Genomic DNA, 22,580 nt, shown 5'->3' with positions numbered 1-22,580 from the left:
TCTGGCATTTGCCAGAACACACAGATTGCCAGACCTGTCCTGTGCACATGAAAACGGGGGGCCTGTGTATGTTCATAGCAAACAAGACCCTCGCATATATACATGCAGTCCTAGTAATGGAACTACCAGTTGTGGGGCGCAGGCTACGTAGCTGGGCCCCTCCGGAAATGGAGATTGCGGCAGATTCACAAGCGCGCAAAAAACCCTCAGGCCCCAAGAGGGTGCAGACCCTGGAGCAGTCGCATCCCTGGTAGTTCAACTACTGTGCAAGCACTGCGTATCTTGACAGCGCTATATAAATAAATGATGATGAGGTTCTAAATCTATATAGGTTTCCAGATTGCCAGTTTAAGCCCAGTGCCCACACCAAGATATGGCTGGCAATGGCAATAACAATAAATGTGTAGCCTTACAGAGCATTTGTTTTATAGATGGGGTCAGTAACCCCCAGTTAAAAACTGGAAGAAATCAAATAAAACACTATAATTAAAATAGATAATGAAGACCAATCGAAATGTTGCTTAGAATGGGCCTATATATAACATATCAAAGGGGGTGAGATGGCAACGGTTCATGTCATAAGTTGCTCTCTGTCAATGGTGGTTCAATCGGCCGAGTTCCGGTCAGTGGCATTAGTTAAATGGATTGAGCCGATGATCGCGCACCTCTAATGTCAATGTTATCTCTTTGCCTGGGTGGTTATTGTTTATTCATCTTTTTTAGTGAGCACGACCCTCTGATCCTGTTTCTATTCTGTAACCCCCCATTTGTTATAAGTAGATAAATGAGCTTGGAGGGGACATTGCAGCCCATGTAAGTGAAAGAGGCTTGAGGATTCGTATAATGTAATTTCATGTCATGGATATAAGCTGTCCAACAAGGTCTATATGAAACTGCATGAGAAGCCCAAGGGTTTGTACGGGCTCCTGTGGAGGAAATGGCTGCCATCACCATGGTAACACCACAAAGCTTTTGAACTGAGAGTTCAGGAATATAAAAACGACATGTGATAAAGTGGGTGACAAATGTGGACCCATTCCCAAAAAAGTTCAGCTTCATTTGTGGCCTTGCCTGTGACTACATAGAATGAGGCCTAGTTGTTGTAACGCACAACATGACACACCATTACCTGCCATATCTCCCACCTGCCAAGTACACAGAGACCCCCCCCCCCACAGGGCCAATAAATAGTGATTGTTTATCTTACAGTAGCCCCTCCTCCATTTGCCAGAACCCACAATCCAGGCCTAGAATATGATTCAGTTCTGACCTCAGAAACAGCTATTTATTGTGAAAACACTGACACCTCCGAGCAGTCTCTTCCTGTTTCCTCACGTTCTTGTGCATCTCGCTCATTTCCCGTATGTCACTGGGTTGGTTACAGTCTGGCTCTGGCAAGATTCATGCAACTCCAGCTGCCTTTTGCCAAAGGGGACCAAGTGCTGGCTCCCAGCCAATGGCCTGCTAGACTTCTTGCCTACTGGCTGCCATGGGCAACCTCGCCTTGTGCTTGTCCTCCGCCCACCTGACCTTCGCCAAGGTGCAGCCCATGTTGCAAGGAGGGCGGTTAAACATTCACAAATAGGAGCCCAGGGAGAACATGAGATCTCTGATATGGAACAGATGGTTTTCTAGTTGGATAATGTTGAGACCTGGGGATGTGTATCCTTGGCACATCCAGCCACTGCCCCCAGAAATGCGCTTAGGGCTAGTCCACACGGGGAGATAGCGACGCGTTTGCGGTCGCGCGCGACAAAGCGCCGCGACAGTCGCCGCGACCGGCGCAGGCGACAGTTTTGTATGGGCGCCTATGTAAAAACGCCTGTGCTAACCACACGAGGCGATGCGCTTTTCAACAGTCGCCTGAAAAAGCCTGGCGAGGCATTTTCAGGCGACTGTTGAAAAGCGCATCGCCTCGTGTGGTTAGCACAGGCGTTTTTACATAGGCGCCCATACAAAACTGTCGCCTGCGCCGGTCGCGGCGCTTTGTCGCCGCGACCACAAACGCGTCGCTATCTCCCCGTGTGGAATAGCCCTTACAGTAGAACAACATGGCAGTGGATTGCCTCTGTGTAACACAAGGGCTTTACATAGCTGTTATCTGTCAGCTTTTACTTCCCTTTGCTGGGACTGTGACTGGTGAGAATGATGCACTCTAATTAATTTGCTACATTCATACAGTATAAGGATTTTTGCAGATAACTACCATTATAGTTCTGATATTTGTCCAACATGCCACTGTTTCTGCCAGAATAACTCATTGGAAGCCCCTTGCAGGTGAACGTTTACCTGCATAAAGGGTAAAATAATCTTGTACCATTGCACCTTCCATCCCTTCCTCACCCTATTTGAAGTGTAGGTGTCTTTATAAATAGTAAATATTATGTACCTACCCAGGCCTCTCATTCCCTGTTTTGCTTTAGAACATAGGGCACAACCACAGCCTTCCACACGATAAGAAGCATAAATAGTTTTTCTTTACTGAATAGTATCAATGGAAAATCAGTATTGCGCCTGCCCAGTGGCTGGCCAATCAGATTGGCCCAACTAGACTCATTCCTGATGCTATATACTCGCTCTTCATTTACGACACATGCGCCTTGATGGACACATCGACCAGTAGTAATGTGCTGGTCAGGAAAAACTCAACCCACACACAACACTAACACGCAAAGCTTTACCCTGCATCTGACCCTCAAAATTATGTTTTTTTTGGACCACCATCCAACCCCTTTTGTCCCGCTCTGTACACTACTTCTGTGTGCACCTCTGGTTCCAAGACAGAGAATCTTCGGAAGCAGTGGACAAGTGTACTTCCCCAGTCTGTCTTGCACCCAACCCTTACCTGAAATAGTTGGCCAAATTTAAACCCCAAACTGGTGATCAGCCAGTGGTCAACTGGTTTCGGGCACTTCAGGCGTTTCTATTTGGTGGGAACTGCATCATTTGCGAAGGTCAAACCCAGGCTCCAAAAATTCCCACTAGCCCTTTCTTCTTTCTACTAGCCTTTGTAAACTCTATATCTAATTTTTGTGAGAGGGGGTCCTGGATGTCAGGTTTTCTGGTGGGTCCAGCCCGACACTGTCAGGGTGGTGGATTAGTGATGGACGGAGCTGAAAGATGCAAAGTGCAGGGGGTGACTCCTTGAACTGGACTAACTGTCAGGTGGTTAGGCAAGGTGCCAGATAGCAACATGGTATAGATTAGTGCTAGTTCTTCTCTTTATCAAATTTGACCAAATCTAGCATGAGCCATCAGGAGGTGGAACAACATGCCTGTATAAGAGAATGAGGTTATCGTGGACTGGCAACATTCCTAAACTCAGTGCAGCCATACACACAGTACATGACTCCTGCACCCAATCATTCCTTTTCTGGGCCATTTCTTAGCACCAATAAGAGTCCACCTAACAGGAACTCAATTCAGACAGCAAAATCACGCTGAGATATAGGAACCCTTTGCACAGGGGTAGGTTACATTAATAACAAACCCATGGGGAGGTGTCTGGCTCTCCTGGCAATCTTGAGTTGCCAGAGTAGAGTAAGGGTGTTGCCATAGAGCTACACAAAGGCACGGCTAATTCAGGCTCAGTTTCTGGGATACACAAACTCAGCTGTTGCTTCTTATGCAGGTTGAGTCACGTAGCAGAGAAAGGGGCAGATGTTATGTCAGCAGAGAAGGCTGCTTTTTGATCAAGGGCCAGTTCACCTTCTATGGTACTAGCAGTCAGGTCCTTGGTAGTGGATGCTGTAGGTTTAATAATTTTTGGCAAGGAAGTCGGTAATTGCTACATGAAAGTCCTGCACCCTGCAGTGCTGCACCCACATGGTTTACTTATCAGTGACCAGTGGCAAATTACCATAAGGGCAAACAGAGCCCACTGTTCCCAAGAGACCCAGAGCAACAGGGTTGGGGTGCACATAATATTTTCTCTATTTCTCTCATTGGGCAGTGATTGGGGGATCAGGCAGGGCAGATACCATTTTATACCAGTATTATGATCTTCTCTGGTTCCCACTGGTGATACAAAGAGCAGCTCAAAGCAGTTGATTGGGGCTTCTAGAGACACCAGCTCCCTCTGCTGGCCTAATCCTGTCATGGCACACCGATAGGCTAAATTCTCATTAGAATATAGAAGTTCGCCTTTAAATAAACTTTCAGTATGTTACAGCTCAGCCTTTTCAGTTGCTCTGCGTATTGTAAGGTTTTAAAATGTTCTTTCGTCCTGTTCTTCCTCTTTTCAGAATTTAAAAAATCTGCAAGCAGCATTTTACTGAGATGTGTGGGTTATAGCAGTAGAGTAAATTAGGTTTCATGCTTGACAAAGCTGTACATGCCAAGCACCATAGCAGAATCCATGCAACACATAGATGCAGGGTCACTGGCCACATTGGTAACCCTACAAGTCCTTACAGAACCCTCTGATGCTTTGATAAGGGGGTAGAAATAAACATAATATACAAGAGGGTTGCCAGAGCCTCGGTAGGTAGTGATTGAAAGCCAATATGTCAGCCAAGCATTTAAAGTTCTACTCTCACTCACCCCTTGTAGAATTACAGCTTTATGGAGATCCCACCAATCAGCCTGTGATGTTCTCACTCAAACCACCCACTTCAGCCCTCACATGGCAATGCTGATCAGGCCATTGGCACTGCATTGAAATTAGATGAAAAGCTCCCTAACATCTCCTGATGGGAATTGTATTGTTGAGTATACCTATTAAAGTACACCTAGTATAAGTAAATCTAGAGCAACTGGACTTGCCGAGTGATCATTGAAGACGTTTCACTAGTCAGTTGAACTGAAGAAGCTGCTCAGATGACTGTTGTGGGAAATCCTAGGCATATAAACTCTTCTACTAATCCAATCACAATGGCCCATTGTAACTTTTCAGAGAGGTGTGAATGCTGCATAGTTACTGTGATTGGATTTTAATTAAAAGCACAGTTCCTAGAACAGCGACAAACCCAAGATGCTTAAGGAACACCTTTAAACTGTGTGCATCAATTACTAAAAGTAATGGAAATTGAGAGTTGAACCTCCCTATGGTCTCATTTTCATTCTTTCTACTGGCCAAGCAGAGGTTGGGGCTTGGTTCCACCTCACAAACAAGCCAAACAATCCAATCTCCCTTTACTTTCCTAAATTCTCTTGGATGATTCTGATTCAGTATTCTGCTCAGCCCCAAAATGATGGATTCAGTGCACTTGAGTTTGAAACTCCATGTTGATTCAGTGCACTTGAGTTTGAAACTCCCGGATGATGGTTTGATAATCTTGCTGCAATTTCTCACACTTGGGAGGTTTGTGAGGTCGTTGTGGCTGGACCAGCAATGAGAAAGAAGGAACTTGCAGATTTAGCAAGATCTAGACATGCCACAGCTCAGATTATTACACACAGGATACAATAGGTGCAAAGAATCTCAGATGAACGTGTCCTGTAATACACCCTTTTTTCCCCCCCAAGAACCCTATCTCGCAATTTACAAGCCTCCATAATGAAATTACTGTCCGTACTAGTTTTTGCGCAACCACGGGAACTGTCCCCTCAGTATGTCTGTTGCAGAAAAGATGCCTAAACACTGTCTGAACTTCCATATATAATACATATTTTTTTGGGTTGCATTGGAACTGCAAAGAAGCAGTGATACTTGTAGGAAGGAACCAGTTCTCCACCCCCATTAGGCTCACAAGTGCCCTGCAAGCCCTCCCATCACCTTGTTCAATTGTCTATTGTGGATTCTCGGACTTGAACTTCATCTGATTTCCATAGTGGCTGGTGTACAGATTACATGGAAAGCAGAGGGACTTCAAATTCAAGAATCCATCAGTTCAGAATGGAACAAGGTGAGGGAGGGGTTGTGTCATACTGTGAGCCAGAGTGACATTGTGAAATGGTTCCTACAATATGGCTTCCTGTGGAATTATGTATATTTGTGTATCTATATATATTTGGCAAAAAAAAAAAAAAAAAAAAAAAAAAAAAAAAAAAGACACCCTAAACCAGCCTCCCCTTTAAAGGAGGAGGAAAGGCTAAAAGTAAGTAAGCTTCATCAGAAAGGTCTTTATAAATACACCAGTAACCCTCAAAGTAATGCTGCTCTGAGTCCTCTGTCAAAAGGCACCACATTTCTTTCCTTCTATTGTGTACTCATGGGCTCCTGTATCAGACTTCATGTTTTCAGCATAGACCTCCTTGCCCCGGGCGTGAGCATGCTCAGTTTGCTCCTCTCCCCCCCCCCCTCCTGTAATCTAAGCCTAGAGCAGAGACTCGAGCAGGAAGTGATGTCATACCAAGCTAATATGGCAGCTGCTATCCTAAACAAGCTTCTATAGCGGTTTACACAGGTATGGTAATGTATTCTGCAGAATAAAGAAAGCATTCCAGCTTGCACTATTGTGGTTAATCTATTGGCAATAATCTACCTCAGTAGTTTTCTCTTTCTTCTTTAAAACATGTCCTGTTGTAGTATAAAGCCCCCGATACTGGCTATTGTGCTCTCTGCACTAGAAGAGCCTGGCTTTCAAACACAACAGCAATTTGGGCTGTTAACATTAAAAGGAGGGGATTTTTTGCCATCCCAGTTAAGCTATGTGGCACTGCAGCCTTACTTGCCCCATGGCAGGAGCACCCCCTGTATACTGTTCCTATATACAATAACTAGGGCTGTGTCAGCAGCAGGAGTGGAGTTAACTGAGAAGCACCATGCATTAAAGGAAGACTAAACAAAACATGCCATAATCACGACAGACCCATGTTTGTTTGTTTTGTTTTTAACTTGTCCTTTTTTTTTTTTGAAGACTCAGCAATTTTTATTCGGGTTCATCTCCCAAAACATTAAAAATTCATACAAAAATGATACAAGTCAAACAGAGCGAGGTATTCCATCTTGGGTTTAATTTATAACGGTTTGAAATCCAGTGACACCGACACACAGACATACAGCTACCGCTGCCAGCCCCGCCCCCTCCCTGCGACGCATGAGAGACAGGGGGGACGCTGGGCTTTATTTTGACCTGTTTTTGTAAAATACAGTACTAAAAGGGTGGATTGCTAACTGCATGCATCCACGGGGCTGACACTACAGTGATTCCATACTGTAACGCAAACAGTACTGCCATAAAAAAAAATATATATTCATATGTAATCAAAAGTCAATCCTTTTTACCCGATCTGGAGAGGCCGAGCAGTCGGGCCAGATAGTTAACACTTTTGCCTTAAGAAGCTGCTACAGACTGGTACGTCCCTAAATCGTTTATATAAATATGGAAGAACTTTGTACAGTTCACTACATTTCTGGCTACCCGTTAGTGACCTACAGAAAATGGAAGGTTCTATGGGGTGGGTCTTGGGGGATGCAGGGTGCTTTGCGGGTTTGGAATAGGGGTTCCAGTGGCACGCTGTGGAATGAGACATGGAAGGGGGGGGAGGGGGTAAAGGAATGTGATGCGATTCTAATTCAGTCTTCTTCACTTCCACTTCCTGAGCGCTCCTACAAGACAAAAACAAGTTGCACATATAAACCCAATAACATACAGGATAGAGGTTTCATACATTTTAACCCAAATAGAAAATATCTAAGCGTACTCCCATTGATCCTCTGAACCAGGCTTTCTGCTCAACAGCATTTGTTCAGCGACAAGCAACTCTTGAGAAGAAAAAGCCTGGTATTGGCAGTCTAAAACTGCTAGTATTTCAGAAACCACCCCTAGACACACACAATCCGCAAACCTGCTGACTAAGGAAAGAGAAACAGAGAGACAACATACATTGGCCTCTTCTTGTTCTTCCTCGCTATCATCATCACTAATCACTGGCTTGGCTCTGCACCCTCGGCTGGTCCTCCTGCGCCCCTTCATCCTTTCCTGACCTTTCTCCTTGCGACCCAGCTTAATCTTGACCTTCACAGAGCGTGCTGTTGAATAGAGCAGATACATCGAGTTTAGCTTGCGAGACATCAGGACAACTATTACATTAACATAGTCCCTTGTTCTATGGTTGTGTAAAGCTAAATAAAGCATAAACATTTAAAATTAGTGAACTTAAAATGGATGAGGGGGCTATTCTGAGCACTTTTTGTCATTTACATTCATTATTTTATTCCAAGATATTCAAGGATACATGTGCGAATATTAATGAATTTTGTTACAACAGTGCCACCTGCTGGTCAGTTTCCCACCAGTCTGACCAGCAAGTAGTCAAGGAAGTTGTCAGGAGAAAGAAAGAGGCTGCTCTGATGTTCTTCTGCTTAGGAAAGATGTGAGAAAGGTTTCTAATTCTTTTCCTAAGCAGAAGAACATCAGAGCAGCCACTACTTGGTGTCAGACTTGTGGGAAACTGACCAGCAGGTGGCGCTGTTGTAACAAAATTCATTCATATTAACAGCACATGTATCCCTTAATATCTTGGAATAAAAAGAAAATAACGAATGTAAAGGACACAAGTGCTTAGAATAGCACCCTCATCAATTTAAATTTTAAAGGTTTACTTATCCTTTAAAACATTAGTGTACTCACACTCTGACTCTGAGCCTTCTTCTTCCACTTCCTCCTCTTCCTCGCTCTCATCTCCTTCGCTCTCTTCTTCCTTCTCTATTTTCTGCCTTACGCTGGTGAACACAGACTGGAGCACAATAGAGTCTTCGTAGATCTATAAAAATGGAAGTCAGTCATTGATCTAGTATTGCAATCGATTGTTTGTAGAGACTATGAACTACCCCCCACCCCCGGGTGAAACCGTTAGGGGTTTCTTACCAAGGACCCCTCCAGGTTGAAGGTCTGAGCATTCTGACACAACAGCATGACATCTTTCTCCAGATCGTTCAGGCTTCGGTACTTATGATTTCGGATCCTCTCCTGCAGAAACACAAGTGAACCTCGAGTCAGATTCCTGATCATGTGCTAACAGAAGGTGTGACTAAAACACTAGAAAGCATTTGCACTCACCTTGATCTTTCTAAAGTCCACTGGCTTGCGAATGAGCTCGTAGTACTCTGGGAGTTCCTTACGGGATGGCAACTGAATAAAAACTTCACTCAGCTGGCGGCCGTTAGAGCTGAAAGAAACACATGTGAGTATCAGTCTATGGCCTACAGACCACTCTCCATTACGTCTTTTTTTTATGCAGCCGTTCTGACCTTTCTTTGTATTTTATGACTGCATCCACAATCTTCTTCATCTTCTTTGTAAGTTTTGGGGGGTTTGGCGAAAGTTTCTCAGCAGGGGGTCGTCCCCTCTTTTTCTGTTTCTTCCCCTCATCGTCCCTCTCCCTGCCCCGGGTGCTTGTGGTTGGCGTTACCATCCCAGGGTCTATATCCCTCTTCCTCTTGCGAGTGGTTTTCTTCTGGCGCACTTCCTCCTCAATCTCTTCTAGAGTTCCCTCTTCTATGGCCTGCGGAGAGTCAATAACCACATTAGACCTTCAACAATAAGGCAACCTTGTTTATTTGTTTTATGAGAGCAAATCTAGTACCTTCAGCCACTGCTTTTCTGTGAGCGAGTCACTATAATCCACCTCCTTTCGGCTACGAGAGCCACGGCCAAACATCTTTTCCTCTTCTTCTTCACAAGTAAGGCGCTCCACCTCAGCATCATCTTTAATGATCCAGGATGGCAGCTCATCTTCTTCCATGAGGCGAGGTTTGCGTTTGGGATTACGGGCTTCTTCTCTTCGCCTGTCCAGATCCATACGCTGGGAAACAACGTTGAAGGTTTGATTTAAGGAAGCATGCCGAAAGCACCCTTCATTTTCATGTAGTTTGCATTATCAAAATTCAGATCAATATTCCCTGCTGCTTGGGAACCCAGTATCCAGAATCCTAAACCCAACCAGTCCCAGCAGTGAGGAAACAGCGGGACTCCCACAGACTATTCAGTTTTCATAACAGAAGAATCTCAGACTTTTAAAGGGCAATAATTAAAGGGGAACGATCGCGAAAATTATAATGTAATATAAGCATCAGTATACTGAAATAAAAAATGTAATAAAATCAGTTAAAAATACTCTATAGTTTCTGAAATAATCAAGTTTATCTTTACTATTCCTCTCTCAGGATCTGTTACCTTAATTCTGTCTTCATGCAGCAGTTGGGTGTCAGATATTCATTGACAGTTAGATCCAATATATCTTATAGGGGGGCTCCTTTTGCCTAGAAGATGTATTAGAGCTCACTCTATTAAACTCACCAGAAATCATGTCTCTCTACATGCAGGATTTGTGCAAAAGGCAGTTATTTTGTTTGTACTGGAATCAGTTATTTAAGTGAGCTCTAATACATCTGCTAGGAAAGGAGCCCCCCTATAAGATATATTGGATCTGTCAGTGAATATCTGACACTCAACTGCTGCATGAACAGAGAATGAGGAGAAAGATGCTGAGAGGAATAGTGAAGATAAACTTGATTATTTCAGAAACAGTGCAGAACATTTATTTGATTGTATTTAGAAAGTTTCTTATATTAAATTTTCACGATAGTTCCCCTTTAAAAGAGAAATACCCAATACCACCAATCACAATCTACACAAGGTGTTTAAATTTAAAGGAACAAACCATAAAAAGGTCAAACTCTTCCTCATTACGTGCAATCATCTGGTTCACAGTTTCGTCATCCGGCACCTCATCTTCCTCCTGAGGGTGAGAAGAGAACAAAGTATCTTGAGAAACGTACAAGGTTTCCATTATTGGCTTCCTTGCAAGGATAACTCAGCTAGGGTCCGAGATTTTGCTTTAAATTATTCAGATAGATCATACACTGACAATAATTGGTAAGTGAAAGGGGTCTGTATCAAGTTTTTTGTATAAGGCGAGTCTTGCCTAAAATGATCCAATTATACCATGTGCCAGATTCACCCAATTATGAATGAGAGAGGCAAGCAGCATGTACATAAGGTGTTTCACTCTCATTTATGCAAAACACATTCACACAAATGATACCTATTTGCTGGCACAGTCCGAGTACATACGGACATTCAGAATGAGCACAAAGAAAAAGAAAACAGTTGAGTCGCACCTCATCTTGCTCTTCATGTTCCAGAATGGCCTGCAGGAAGGCCTTGCGCTCATGGCTGGAGGATTTCTGGTCAAACATTCCGGCCTGGATAACTTTCTGATCGACATTTAGCTTATACTTTGCTGCTGCCAGGATCTTTTCTTCCACGCTGTTCACGGTGCATAAGCGTAGTACACGCACTTCATTCTGTTGCCCGATTCTGTGAGCTCGGTCCTGAGCCTGCAAATCCTGTCCAGGACACACAAGAGAAATCAAATAGAGTTTAGCCAATGAGCACACCTATATCGTATATATGAGTGACCATGCATGAGTTAAATGTACTCATGCATTTAAATAAAATAAGCATTTATTGGAACATATAAAATCATTAGACCACACAAAAAAGCCTAACGCGTCTCATGCTTACCCAGTACTTAATCATAGGCATATGAGATGCCTATGATTAAGTGCTGGGTAAGCATGAAACATTAGCTTTTTTTGGGGGTCTAAGGGATTTTAATATGTCCCAATAAATTAAAGGACACAACAGAACTTGCCGGTTATACAACACCATTGGTGCTGCAGAGATTAACAAAACGCTATCTTGTTAGTAGGTCCCTTCTGAGTGTGTATCCAGGGTATTGACACTTTAAAGGAGAAGGAAAGCTACCAAAGCAGTTTATTGCCAATAGATTAGCCACTATAACACTATAATTATTCTGTAGAATGCTTTACCATACCTGAGTAAATAGCTCTAGAAGCTCTGTTTGTTTAGTATAGCAGCTGCCATATTAACTTGGCATGACCACTTCCTGTCAGTCTCTCCCTGCTCACTCATAGCTCTGGGCTCAGAATACAGCTGGGAGGGGGAGAGGAGCAAACTGAGCATGCTCAAGCCCTAGCCCTGGAGGTTTAAGCTGAAAACAGGAAGTCTGATACAGAAACCCATGAGTACACAATAGAAGGAAAGAAATGTGGTGTTTCTTTTGACAGAGGACTCAGAGCAGCATTACTTTGAGGGTTTACTGGTGTATTTCTGATAAAGCTTAGTTTTAGCCTTTCCTTCTCCTTTATGCTCTAGGGCTCCCAGTTGTCCTTACCATGAGACTTACTGCAAGCTATAGCATAAGAGCAACATCACATGCAGCTAATAAACTTTCTAGCACTAAAAAGATTCCAATGTAGAAACGCATTTGTGTGGTTTTTGTACCTGATGTGGATTCCAGTCACTATCAAATATAACAACTGTGTCTGCAGACTGAAGGTTTAAGCCCAGACCCCCAGCTCGTGTACTGAGAAGGAAGATGAAGTATTCAGATCCAGGCTCATTAAAGGTTTTCAATAACATTCCACGGTCATCTGCTTTGGTGGTGCCTGCAAAACACACAACAAAATATACATTAATGGCAAAAAAAAAAAAAAAAAAGTACATAACGCGCTCTATTCTGATCTCACATGAGAGCAAGAAACTGAATGAATGACTGTCTACCTACCGTCCAATCGAAGGTATTTAAAGCCACGATAAGCAAAGTAATCTTCCATAATCGTCATCAGTGTGGTCATCTGGCAAAAGAGCAGGACCTTGTGATTGGTGGCTCTCAACTTGGGCAGAATCCGATCCAAGAGCTCGAACTTCCCAGATGCCCGGTAGACATCCTGCCTGTAAGGCAACCCATGAATACAGTCAGAAAATAGGAACAACACAGTCTCAGTCTAAATACAAGGTGAAAGAGTGTAAAATGTGCCGATTGCCCCACTAATGTTTACAATGTTGTGTATGAAGCAATCTAATGAAAACAATAAGCGATTTTCAAGGCCATCATTGAGCTCCGACATTCGTTAAGGGTGCATGCCTTAAAGGGGTGGTTGACCTTTAAGATAACTTTTAGTTATATAATGGCCAATTCTTAACTTTTCATCATTTATTTTAATTGTTTTATAATTATTTGCCTTTATCTTTCTGTAGCTTTCAAATGGGCGTTGCCAACCCCTTCTAAAAAACAAATGCTCTGTAAGGCTACAAATGTATTGTTATTGCTACTTTTTATTACTCATCTCTATTCAGGCCTCTCCTATTCATATTCCAGTCTCTTATTCAAATCAATGCATGGTTGCTAGGGTAATTGAGACCTTAGCTACCAGATTGCTTAAAAACAGGATTTTTGTACTCACCGTTAAATCTGTTTCTCTGTAGTCGAAAGGGGGACACAGGGACCGATGGGTTAAGCTCCATCCTCCAGGAGGCAGGACACTTGAAGTAATTAAAGTGGGCGTGCCAGGTTAGGCTTAACCCCACACACTGTACTCAGACTTCAGTTTGTTCCAAAGCTGCTACTAGAATTACTAAACTTATAACAGGCAGAACTAGTAAACCAAGGAACCTATTCAGAAAAACCAAATATGGTCTGTAGCTCGTCACTGGGCGGGAAGCCCTGTGTCCCCCTTTCGACTACAGAGAAACAGATTTAACGGTGAGTACAAAAATCCTGTTTTCTCTGTCGTCTTTAGGGGGACACAGGGACCGATGGGGACTTATCAAAGCAGTCCAAACAGCAGGGTGGGTGCGAGCATAGACCGAAACTGCAGAATTACTTAATAACTGCTTGCAACACCTTACGCCCGAGAGAAGCCTCGGCCGAGGAAAAGGTGTCAACTTTGTAAAACTTGGTAAATGTGTTAACGGATGACCAGGTAGCCGCCTTGCAGATCTGCTCCAAGGAAGCAGAGTTACGCCAAGCCCAAGAGGCACCTACCGATCTAGTGGAATGAGCCCGGATACCTTCAGGCGGTGCTCTTCCCTTTGTAGTATATGCTTGCTTGATAGTTTCTCTAATCCAACGAGCAAGAGAAGTCTTAGAAGCCGCCTGTCCTCTTCGAGGTCCAGAGGGAATCACAAACAATGACCTTGAAGTTCTGAAGGCTTTTGACCGTTCAACGTACCAGCGAAGAGCTCTGACTACGTCAAGGCTGTGGATCCTGCGTTCCTTATCGTTCTTAGGTTCCGGACAGAGGGAAGGAACGATAATCTCCTGATTCAGATGGAACTCCGAAACAACCTTCGGCAGGAAATGTGGAAGTGTGCGCAGAACAGCCTTGTCTTTGTGAAAGATGAGATATGGAGAGTCGCAAGACAGAGCGCTAAGTTCAGATACTCGTCTAGTAGAGGATATTGCCATCAGAAAGACCACTTTCCACGTCATCCATGCATCGGAAATTGAACCCAGGGGTTCAAAGGGAGGATCAAGTAAGGCTTCCAGCAACAGATTGAGATCCCATCCAGCTGTAGGCGGTCGGAATGGGGGTGCCACGTGAGCGACTCCCTGTAGAAAGGTGCGAATCGTCTCCTCAGTAGCTAGGCGCTTTTGAAATAGGATAGAAAGGGCAGAAACTTGCACCTTGAGGGAGCTGAGTTTAAGCCCTAATTGGAGGCCCCGCTGAAGAAAGGACAAGATTCGAGGGATACAGGGCTCCATGAACGAAAATTCTGACTCATTGCACCACTCGAGGTAGGAGTGCCAAACTCTATGGTACGACTTGGAAGACGATGGTTTTCGAGCTTTGAGCATAGTAGCAATAACCTCTTCCGTCAATCCCTGATTTCGCCAGATGGATGCTTCAACAGCCAGCCCGTCAAAGCAAACAGACCGGGATTGTGATGAGCTATGGGTCCTTGCTGCAGAAGGTCTGGCCTGCCGTCCAGCCGGACCGGTGGAGCCACGGACAGTTCTTGAAGATCGGAGAACCAGGTTCTTCGCGGCCAGAAGGGAGCTACTACGATTACTGTGGCTCTGGACTGCTTGAGCTTCTTGAGCACCCGAGGGAGCATTGGAAGTGGAGGGAAGACATAAGCCAGCTTGAACTGCCAGTGTTGTGTCATGGCATCTACCCCTGCCGCTAGAGGGTCTCGGTATCGTGCAAAGAAGGTTGAGACTTTTCGATTTCGCCTCGACGCCATGAGATCTATGCTTGGTCTTCCCCAGATTGACACTAGTTGATCGAAAGCCTCCGGGTGAAGCTCCCACTCCCCGGGATCGAGTTGATTTCGACTGAGGAAGTCCGCCTTTGTATTGGCCACGCCCGGTATGTGAATGGCTGATAGTCTGACAGAGTTCTGCTCTGCCCACTGCAGAATCTCTCTGGCTTCTGCCAGAGCTTTTTGGCTCCGAGTCCCTCCCTGTCTGTTGATGTAGGCCACCGTGGTGACGTTGTCGCTTTGGATGCGGACTGACTGTAGCCGAAGGAGGTGGCTCCACTGACTGAGTGCCAACTTCACTGCCCTGAGTTCCAGAATGTTGATAGGAAGTCTGGACTCCGCGGGAGACCAGCGGCCCTGCGCAGAGTGGTTCTCCCAAGTTGCTCCCCAGCCCTGAAGGCTGGCATCCGTGGCCATCACCCTCCAATCTGGTGTCACCCAAGATTGTCCTACTGCTAGGTTCTCGGGGGACAGCCACCACCGTAGAGCTTCTTTCGTCGCCGGAGATAACCGGACAGGTTGGTTCAACGATCCCCCCTGCCAGGTGGCAAGAATGCTGGACTGAAGAGGACGAAGATGTATCTGTGCGAAGGGGACAGCCTCGATGGCTGATACCATCGATCCGAGGACTTGCATTGCTCTGTGTACTGTGGACACCGGGCTGTCTATCAGAGACTGTACCTGACCCCTGATTCTGTTCTGTTTGACCAGAGGTAGACTCACGGTCTGCGTGAGGGTGTTGAATTCCAACCCGAGAAAGGTCATGTGATGGCTCGGAGTCATATTGGAGATCCACCCTGGCCTTCTCTACTGACCGGGCTTTGATAAGTAGGTCGTCGAGATAAGGTGTCACCGAAATCCCTTGCATTCTCAGGGTGGCTGCCGACACTGCCATTAGTTTGGTGAAGACCCGCGGGGCCGAGGACAGGCCAAACGGTAGTGCCACAAATTGGTAATGTCTGTTTTGAAATGCAAAGCGGAGGTAGCGATGATGAGGAGGCCAAATGGGAACATGGAGGTAGGCATCCCTTATGTCCAGGGACATCATTAGTTGACCCTGTTCCATGCCCCGAATTACTGATCTCAAAGTCTCCATTTTGAAGCGCACAGAACGGATGTACTTGTTCAGTCGCTTGAGGTCGAGAACAGGTCTGACCGTGCCGTCCTTCTTTGGGACTGTAAAAAGGTTGGAGTAGAACCCGGAGAATCTCTCCGGCTGAGGTACTGGTGTGATAACCCCCGATCTCTCCATCTTGTCTATGCACTCCAGAAAAGGTCTTTGTTTTAAGGGATTGGAGGGTACCCTGGACATAATGAATCTCCTGGGAGGCTGCGCCGCCAGGTCGAGATGGTAGCCCCCAGAGACGATCTCCTTGACCCAGGCATCTGAAGAGTGACGGATCCATTCCTCCCGGAATCGTAGTAATTTTCCGCCGATCTGTTCCAACGATTCCGGAGGGATTGCCCCGTCATGCCGACGTGGGCTTATCAGCTGATGGTTTGTTGTGAGGTCGATTACTCTTCCACGGGGGGCGGTTCTTGTCGTTGGTTTTGGAGCGAAAGTGGGATCTTTGTGGCGGACTACCCCGCCGCGCGAACCGGCCACTCTGGCCACGAAAAAATTTTCCCCGTCTGTTGGCTGATGATGCTCTACTTCTGGCTTGTGGAAGGAAGGTGCTCTTACCACCTGTCGCTTGTGAGATAATCTTCTCGAGTTCCTCGCCAAATAATCGTTGGCCCTTGTACGGAAGAGAAGTTAAGGACTTCTTGGAACTAATGTCCGCTGACCAATTCTTCAGCCAAAGCGTTCTGCGTGCGGCTATTGACAGAGCCGAAGTACGTGAAGTAAGCTGTGAGGCATCCAAGGAAGTATCACAAAGATAGCTTGATGCTTCCGCAATTGCTTGTGCAGAGGACAGAAGATCAGTTCGGGGAACACCACCCTGAATGTCCTTGACGAGTGACTCGGACCAAGCCTGAATGGCTCGAGACCCATGCTAAAGCCAAACAGGGCCGCAGTGTAGATCCTGCTGAGGAATATATTGCCCTTAAAAAACCTTCTAGTCTTTTGTCAGATGGATCCTTGAATGCCGCTGCGTCAGTGACTGGCAGCGTGGTAGATTTAGAAAGTCTTGACACTGGTGCGTCGACCACCGGGGGGTTAGACCACTTATCAATAAGCTCTTTAGAGAAGGGATAGGACTTTGTGAATTTCTTAGTAGCTTGAAACTTCCTTTCAGGAGCGTCCCACTCCTCTTGAATGATCCCTAGTAACTGATCATGTTCAGGAAACAGACTGTAGATTTATGCTGTCGTTTGAAAAGAGATTTTGTCTCCCCTGTTTTAGACTTCGGTGAAATGTTAAGTACATCGAGTACCCCTTTAATAATGCCCTCAACATCATGAAGGCTATCCTTTTCCCTTGCCTCATCTTGTTCTTCTTGCTCATCATCAGAAGAAGCAATAGATGCCGGTATTTCTCCCTCTGACTGGGAAGAACCCTGTTCAATAGAGGAATCCTCAGAAAAATTGTGAGTAACAGAATCCGCTTTTTCGTCATCAGGACGTTTGCGTTTACCACCGGATTTGTGGTGAAATTTAGCCAGCGCCTTTCCTAGATTATCAGCAATGGCTGGCAATCCCTGAAGAGAAGCCAGTGACTGTGACAACTGTACTGCCCATAATGGAGGGAGTGGGTCTGTTGCTGGCCCATGAGATAATTCCTGAGAAGTGCCTTGCACTGTATCTTCAGCTTGTGTTTCTGGTAGAGCCCCAGAGACCATAGCTGCCCCCTGCCCCATGGTGCAAGTTCTGCAAAGCGACTCACCCTGTGCCCCCTGAAATTTTTGTTGACACTTAGCACACACAAAAAAATTCACCTGTGCTGTGGGGACTCGTCCCCCCGCCCTGCTGAATAGCCCCCCTGGCCTACCTTCTGCCATCCTATGTAGAGGGTGTGGGGTAGCCAACCTGTGCCGTCACCAGACAAGAGCTGTGCTGTGTAGCGCTGCTGAGCCGCGGGAAAAGACCCAAAATGGCCGCTGGAACGCACATGCGTTCCACTCGGCGCGCGCGTGTAACAGCCCGCCGAGGAAACCCAAAATGGCCGCTGGAACGCATCATGCGTTCCACTCGGCGCGTGCTGTAATACAGCCCGCCGAAGAAGCAGACAGCCGCCATTTGAGCAGCGCTGGAACGCTAGACGTTCCCTCGCTGGGTTCCTCCTATCCTCCTCCACCCACACTACTAAGGGAGAGTAAGGTATGGCTAGTCAGTGAGGCGACGGGCGGGCGGGCGGGGGGGATGTTGGGGGTGAAGGGGGTCACCGGAGACAAAGTCATGCAGAATCAGCAGACATAGTGAACATACATTATATAACATATATGTAGTCACTTACCCCCCCCTCACACCGGCCAGACCCTCTGCGCTAGAATTAGAACAGGCATACGTCTGGGTGGTCTGTATAGCCCACAGGCTAGAGTTATGACCCCGGTGGATGTCCTCGCGTAGGGGGCTAACCATATAAGTACAGGTAATCCTGCCTTAGGTGTCACCCCTGGTGTCAGTCACAGACTGACCGTAGATTTCTCTCAGAGATAGAGATGTCCATCCTCCAGGTAGCAGGACACTTAAAAAACTGAAGTCTGAGTACAGTGTGTGGGGTTAAGCCTAACCTGGCACGCCCACTTTAATTACTTCAAGTGTCCTGCCTCCTGGAGGATGGAGCTTAACCCATCGGTCCGTGTCCCCCTAAAGACGACAGAGAAAAGAAAATTGAAGAGCTGCTGAATAAAAAGCTAAATAAAATCCTTTAATAAAAAAGAAAACCAATTGCAAATGGTCTCGGAATATCACTCTACATCATACTTCATGTTATCTCAAAGGTGAACAACCCCTTTAAGAGGGGCAGTACCAGTTAAGCAGCCATTGCTCTAACAGGCTGGAAAAAAAAAACCAAAACAATTATTTCTAACTGACAATGTTGTTCAAGGTATCAAGGTATACAGTGTTGGGGGTGGCAAATGTGGGCATTCTACTCAATGAAGGAGTCCCATAAAATCCCTGGGGTCAGGCAACCTCCTCAGGATAAACCTAAACTGATCCTAGCTCTATCTTCCTGGGGGTATACCTGGTGGAGAAGGAGCAACTACATTCTGTTGTTGTGTCCTACCTCATAGTGGTGACGGCTATACCAATTGTGTCCACCAAGATGATGATAGTGATTAGCAGAAGAAATGATCTCTGAGAATGTTCTAGTCTCATGACTAAGCCTATGACTAAGTGTTTATAACACAAAACATGTAAGGCTGTGTGTGGACACAAATTGTTACACTTTGTTTAACTGCCTGGTGGAAGATTGCCTTTGAGTGCATGCCTCAAAAGAATTTTTGATTCATATAAGTTTCTGTACCTTTTTTTATTTTAATCTAATGAAAGAAAGTGTATATTTGTTGTTGTTGTTGTGCAACTCCCTGCATCTTTTATGCTGTGCTGTTTATTATATGTAGGAAGCACATATGTTCACCAATTGCACACAACATATAAAGTAAAGGTGCCCATACACAGAGATCCGCTCGTTTGGCAATGTCGCCAAACGAGCGGATCTCCCTCCGATATGCCCACCTTGAGGTGGGCAATATCGGGCTGATCCGATCGTGGGCCCTAGGGCCCAACGATCGGATCCTAACGATGCCTTAACGGACGGTCGAATCGCGGGACCGCATCAACGAATAGATGCGGCCGCGCTCCGACAGGATTTTCTGTCCCATCCGATCGAGATCTGGCCGACTTTCGACCAGATCTCGATCGGTGAAGCCCATCGGGGGGCCCCATACACGGGCCAATAAGCTGCAGACACGGTCTTTCTGCAGCTTTTATCGGCCCGTGTATGGCCACCTTTAGACAAGCCATGTCCAAATCTGGGGCTTGGGTGTTTTGGAGGGAGCCGGGAGGATTTTGAACACCACGGGTAGGAGTGAGATGAGCAGGACAGGTGGGATGGAGCCAATCTGAAAATTCCGGAGAGAGACAAACACTGCGTGAGCAGACAGATCAGTTCCTCAGTTAAAAAGAGTGAGTCGACCAGAGCGTGTCACAGTAAGTACCTTCTACATGGAGAGTGCCGGCGGCCCCAGAGACAAGCAACGAGGATTCAGACAGGAAGGGGAAAGGGGGTGGAACGATAGGCAGTTTTGACATTTTTAAAGTTGACCCGTCACCCAGACATAAAAAGCTGTATAATAAAAGTCCTTTTCGAATTAAACATGGAATCCAAATTCTTTTTTTTTTATTAAAGCGTTCATAGTTGTTGTAAATTTCTCTATGCCTTAGGCAGGCAATTACTTTCACTTTGCATTCAGCACTTCCACACATTCCCCCTCTATCTTTACTGTATAATTGTGTAACCAGGACATGGGGATGGACATCAGGTCCCCCATTCTGGTGCACAAACAAGATGTCCACAAAATGGCTGCTGCCTGCTTGTTATAATTATGAATTCCCAGACTGAAGGAAACAAGATCCAAATAATTTATACAGTGTAATTAAAGTTCATTTTGCTTGACTAACGTTATAAAATAGGATTTGGAATAATTTTTTGGGCAACGGTCCGCTTTAGAAGAAGGTATGAAAAAATTTACAAAAAAAGAGCTATGTCTTCTATTTTACTTTATAGACCATTTATTTGTACAGAATAAAAACTTAATGGTATATGTCCCCTTAAATAATCTGCATTCCCACAAGGCAGTCATAAAAAAATAAGATATACATTTGGTGCACTGCATCAACTCACCCCTGTACAATTCCTCCTGTGAATCCCAAGTGTTCTGAAAACGACTCCTAAAAATTTAAAGTAGGCACCAAATTAAATAGACGAACAAACAAGCACGCCTCTGCGCTACATAATATTAAGTCTCCCTTAGCTCTCACTTACCTCTATTTGCTGGAACATGTACGGATGGTTACTGATCTTCCTTAGCTGCATGATAGTGTTCATGAGGGTCTTGGTGCCTCCCTTACCCTGCATGGGAAGTTACACAAATTGATTCATGGAAGGATATTGCAAAATACTCCACTTATCTATAAAAAGTATTTTCCTTCAGTCTATTCAGCACAAAGATGGGTTGTCTGATAGTATTGCCAACTATCTGGCCACATGTCACACATCCCAGGTTCTAGTGAAGTAAACAAAAGCAAGAGCAAGGACAGTACCTTTTTATCCTTCTCAGATCCATCTGTGAGCAGCACTCCTTTGCCTTGCATGTGTCTGTACAGAACACGCTGTAATGCAGACATGTCGCACTTGATGACATATTCCACCTAGGGAAAAGAGAATACAAATTTACTACACAACAGGCGTACCGTGGCAAAAGCTTAAAAACACCTTTATATGGGGAATTAAATATTCAGTGAACCAATTCTTAAAGGGTCATGATTTTTAGGATGTAGTTTTTATTCTAAATTACACTGTTTACACTGCAAATAATTCACTCAACCATAAAAAAATTCATTCCTGAAGCAACAAGTGTATTTTTTTGTTGTAATATTGGTGTGTAGGTGCATCTCAGGTCATTTTGCCTGGTCATGTGCTTTCAGAAAGAGCCAGCACTTTAGGATGGAACTGCTTTCTGGCAGGCTGTTTCTCCTACTCAATGTAACTGAATGTGTTGCAGTGGGACCTGGATTTTACTATTGAGTGTTGTTCTTAGATCTACCAGGCAGCTGTTATCTTGTGTTGGGGAGCTGCTATCTAGTTACGTTTCCATTGTTCTTTTGTTAGGCTGCTGGGGGGGTGTCATCACTCCAACTTGCAGTACAGCAGTAAAGAGTGACTGAAGTTTATCAGAGCACAAGTCACATGACTGAGGGCACCTGGGAAACTAACAATATGTCTAGCCCCATGTCAGATTTCAAAATAAATATAAAGAAATCTGTTTCCTCTTTTGAGAAATGGACTTTGGTGCAGAATTCTGCTGGAGCAGCACTATTAACTGATGCATTTTGAAAATAAAATAATTTCTTCCCATGCCTAAGAAGGCTGCCCACCTTTCTAATGTTCTGCTAGTTCAGACTGACAGCCTGCATGAGTATAATATCAGGGAGAGAAGAGAAGCTGCAGTTAGGGAAGTTACTTAGAGAGAAAAAAAAAAGAAAGCTCAACACATTACCTTTTCTGGCAGCTGAGCTTCCACCTCTTTTTTAAGCCTACGAAGCAAGAAAGGACGAAGGACTTTATGGAGACGGCGGATAATTAGAATTGTTTCTTCTTCATTTAGATCCACCTGGAAAATATATTCATATTATTAATGTTTCTTAGGGCAAGTGCCTCCCTGTCCCCTCGTCGCACACTGATACATTTCATTGATACATTTGTTATCTTTGTCAGAATCCCTGAGTTTCATTAAAGGCAGCTGTTATAATTGATACAATGGTTGCGGATATTCCAGATACTGCTGCGAAATGTATCAACTAAATGTATCAAATTGTAACAGAGTCTGCAAAATCTGAAACCGCAACTGAAAAAAGTGTGAAGGTAAACAACCTCTTTAACCAGTTTGGGCACCCAGATGAGAGAATGGAGGTAAATTATATGAACAGGTCAGTGATCCGGTAATAGGCTAG

At 45.0% G+C, this 22,580-nt stretch overlaps 1 protein-coding gene across 1 annotated transcript in view; it reads right to left on the bottom strand.

Annotated features, from left to right (window-relative positions):
- Window positions 1-6,884: 6,884 nt before the first annotated feature.
- Window positions 6,885-22,580, bottom strand: part of smarca4.S (SWI/SNF related, matrix associated, actin dependent regulator of chromatin, subfamily a, member 4 S homeolog) — a 43,968-nt gene continuing 28,272 nt past the window's right edge. The window contains 15 exon segments of the mRNA NM_001171953.1: window positions 6,885-7,492; window positions 7,770-7,915; window positions 8,517-8,649; window positions 8,754-8,855; window positions 8,946-9,054; window positions 9,137-9,390; window positions 9,472-9,690; window positions 10,549-10,626; window positions 11,009-11,236; window positions 12,198-12,361; window positions 12,481-12,647; window positions 20,752-20,798; window positions 20,893-20,979; window positions 21,171-21,278; window positions 22,127-22,240. Of these exon segments, the coding sequence (NP_001165424.1) occupies window positions 7,460-7,492; window positions 7,770-7,915; window positions 8,517-8,649; window positions 8,754-8,855; window positions 8,946-9,054; window positions 9,137-9,390; window positions 9,472-9,690; window positions 10,549-10,626; window positions 11,009-11,236; window positions 12,198-12,361; window positions 12,481-12,647; window positions 20,752-20,798; window positions 20,893-20,979; window positions 21,171-21,278; window positions 22,127-22,240 (1,989 nt within the window). The 3' untranslated portion in view covers window positions 6,885-7,459.

This window comes from Xenopus laevis, chromosome 3S, assembly GCF_017654675.1.
Source record: "Xenopus laevis strain J_2021 chromosome 3S, Xenopus_laevis_v10.1, whole genome shotgun sequence".
In the NCBI taxonomy this organism is placed as follows: domain Eukaryota; kingdom Metazoa; phylum Chordata; class Amphibia; order Anura; family Pipidae; genus Xenopus; species Xenopus laevis.
The sequence above is the reverse complement of the archived record's forward strand: the minus strand, read 5'-3'. Positions and strand labels throughout refer to the sequence as shown.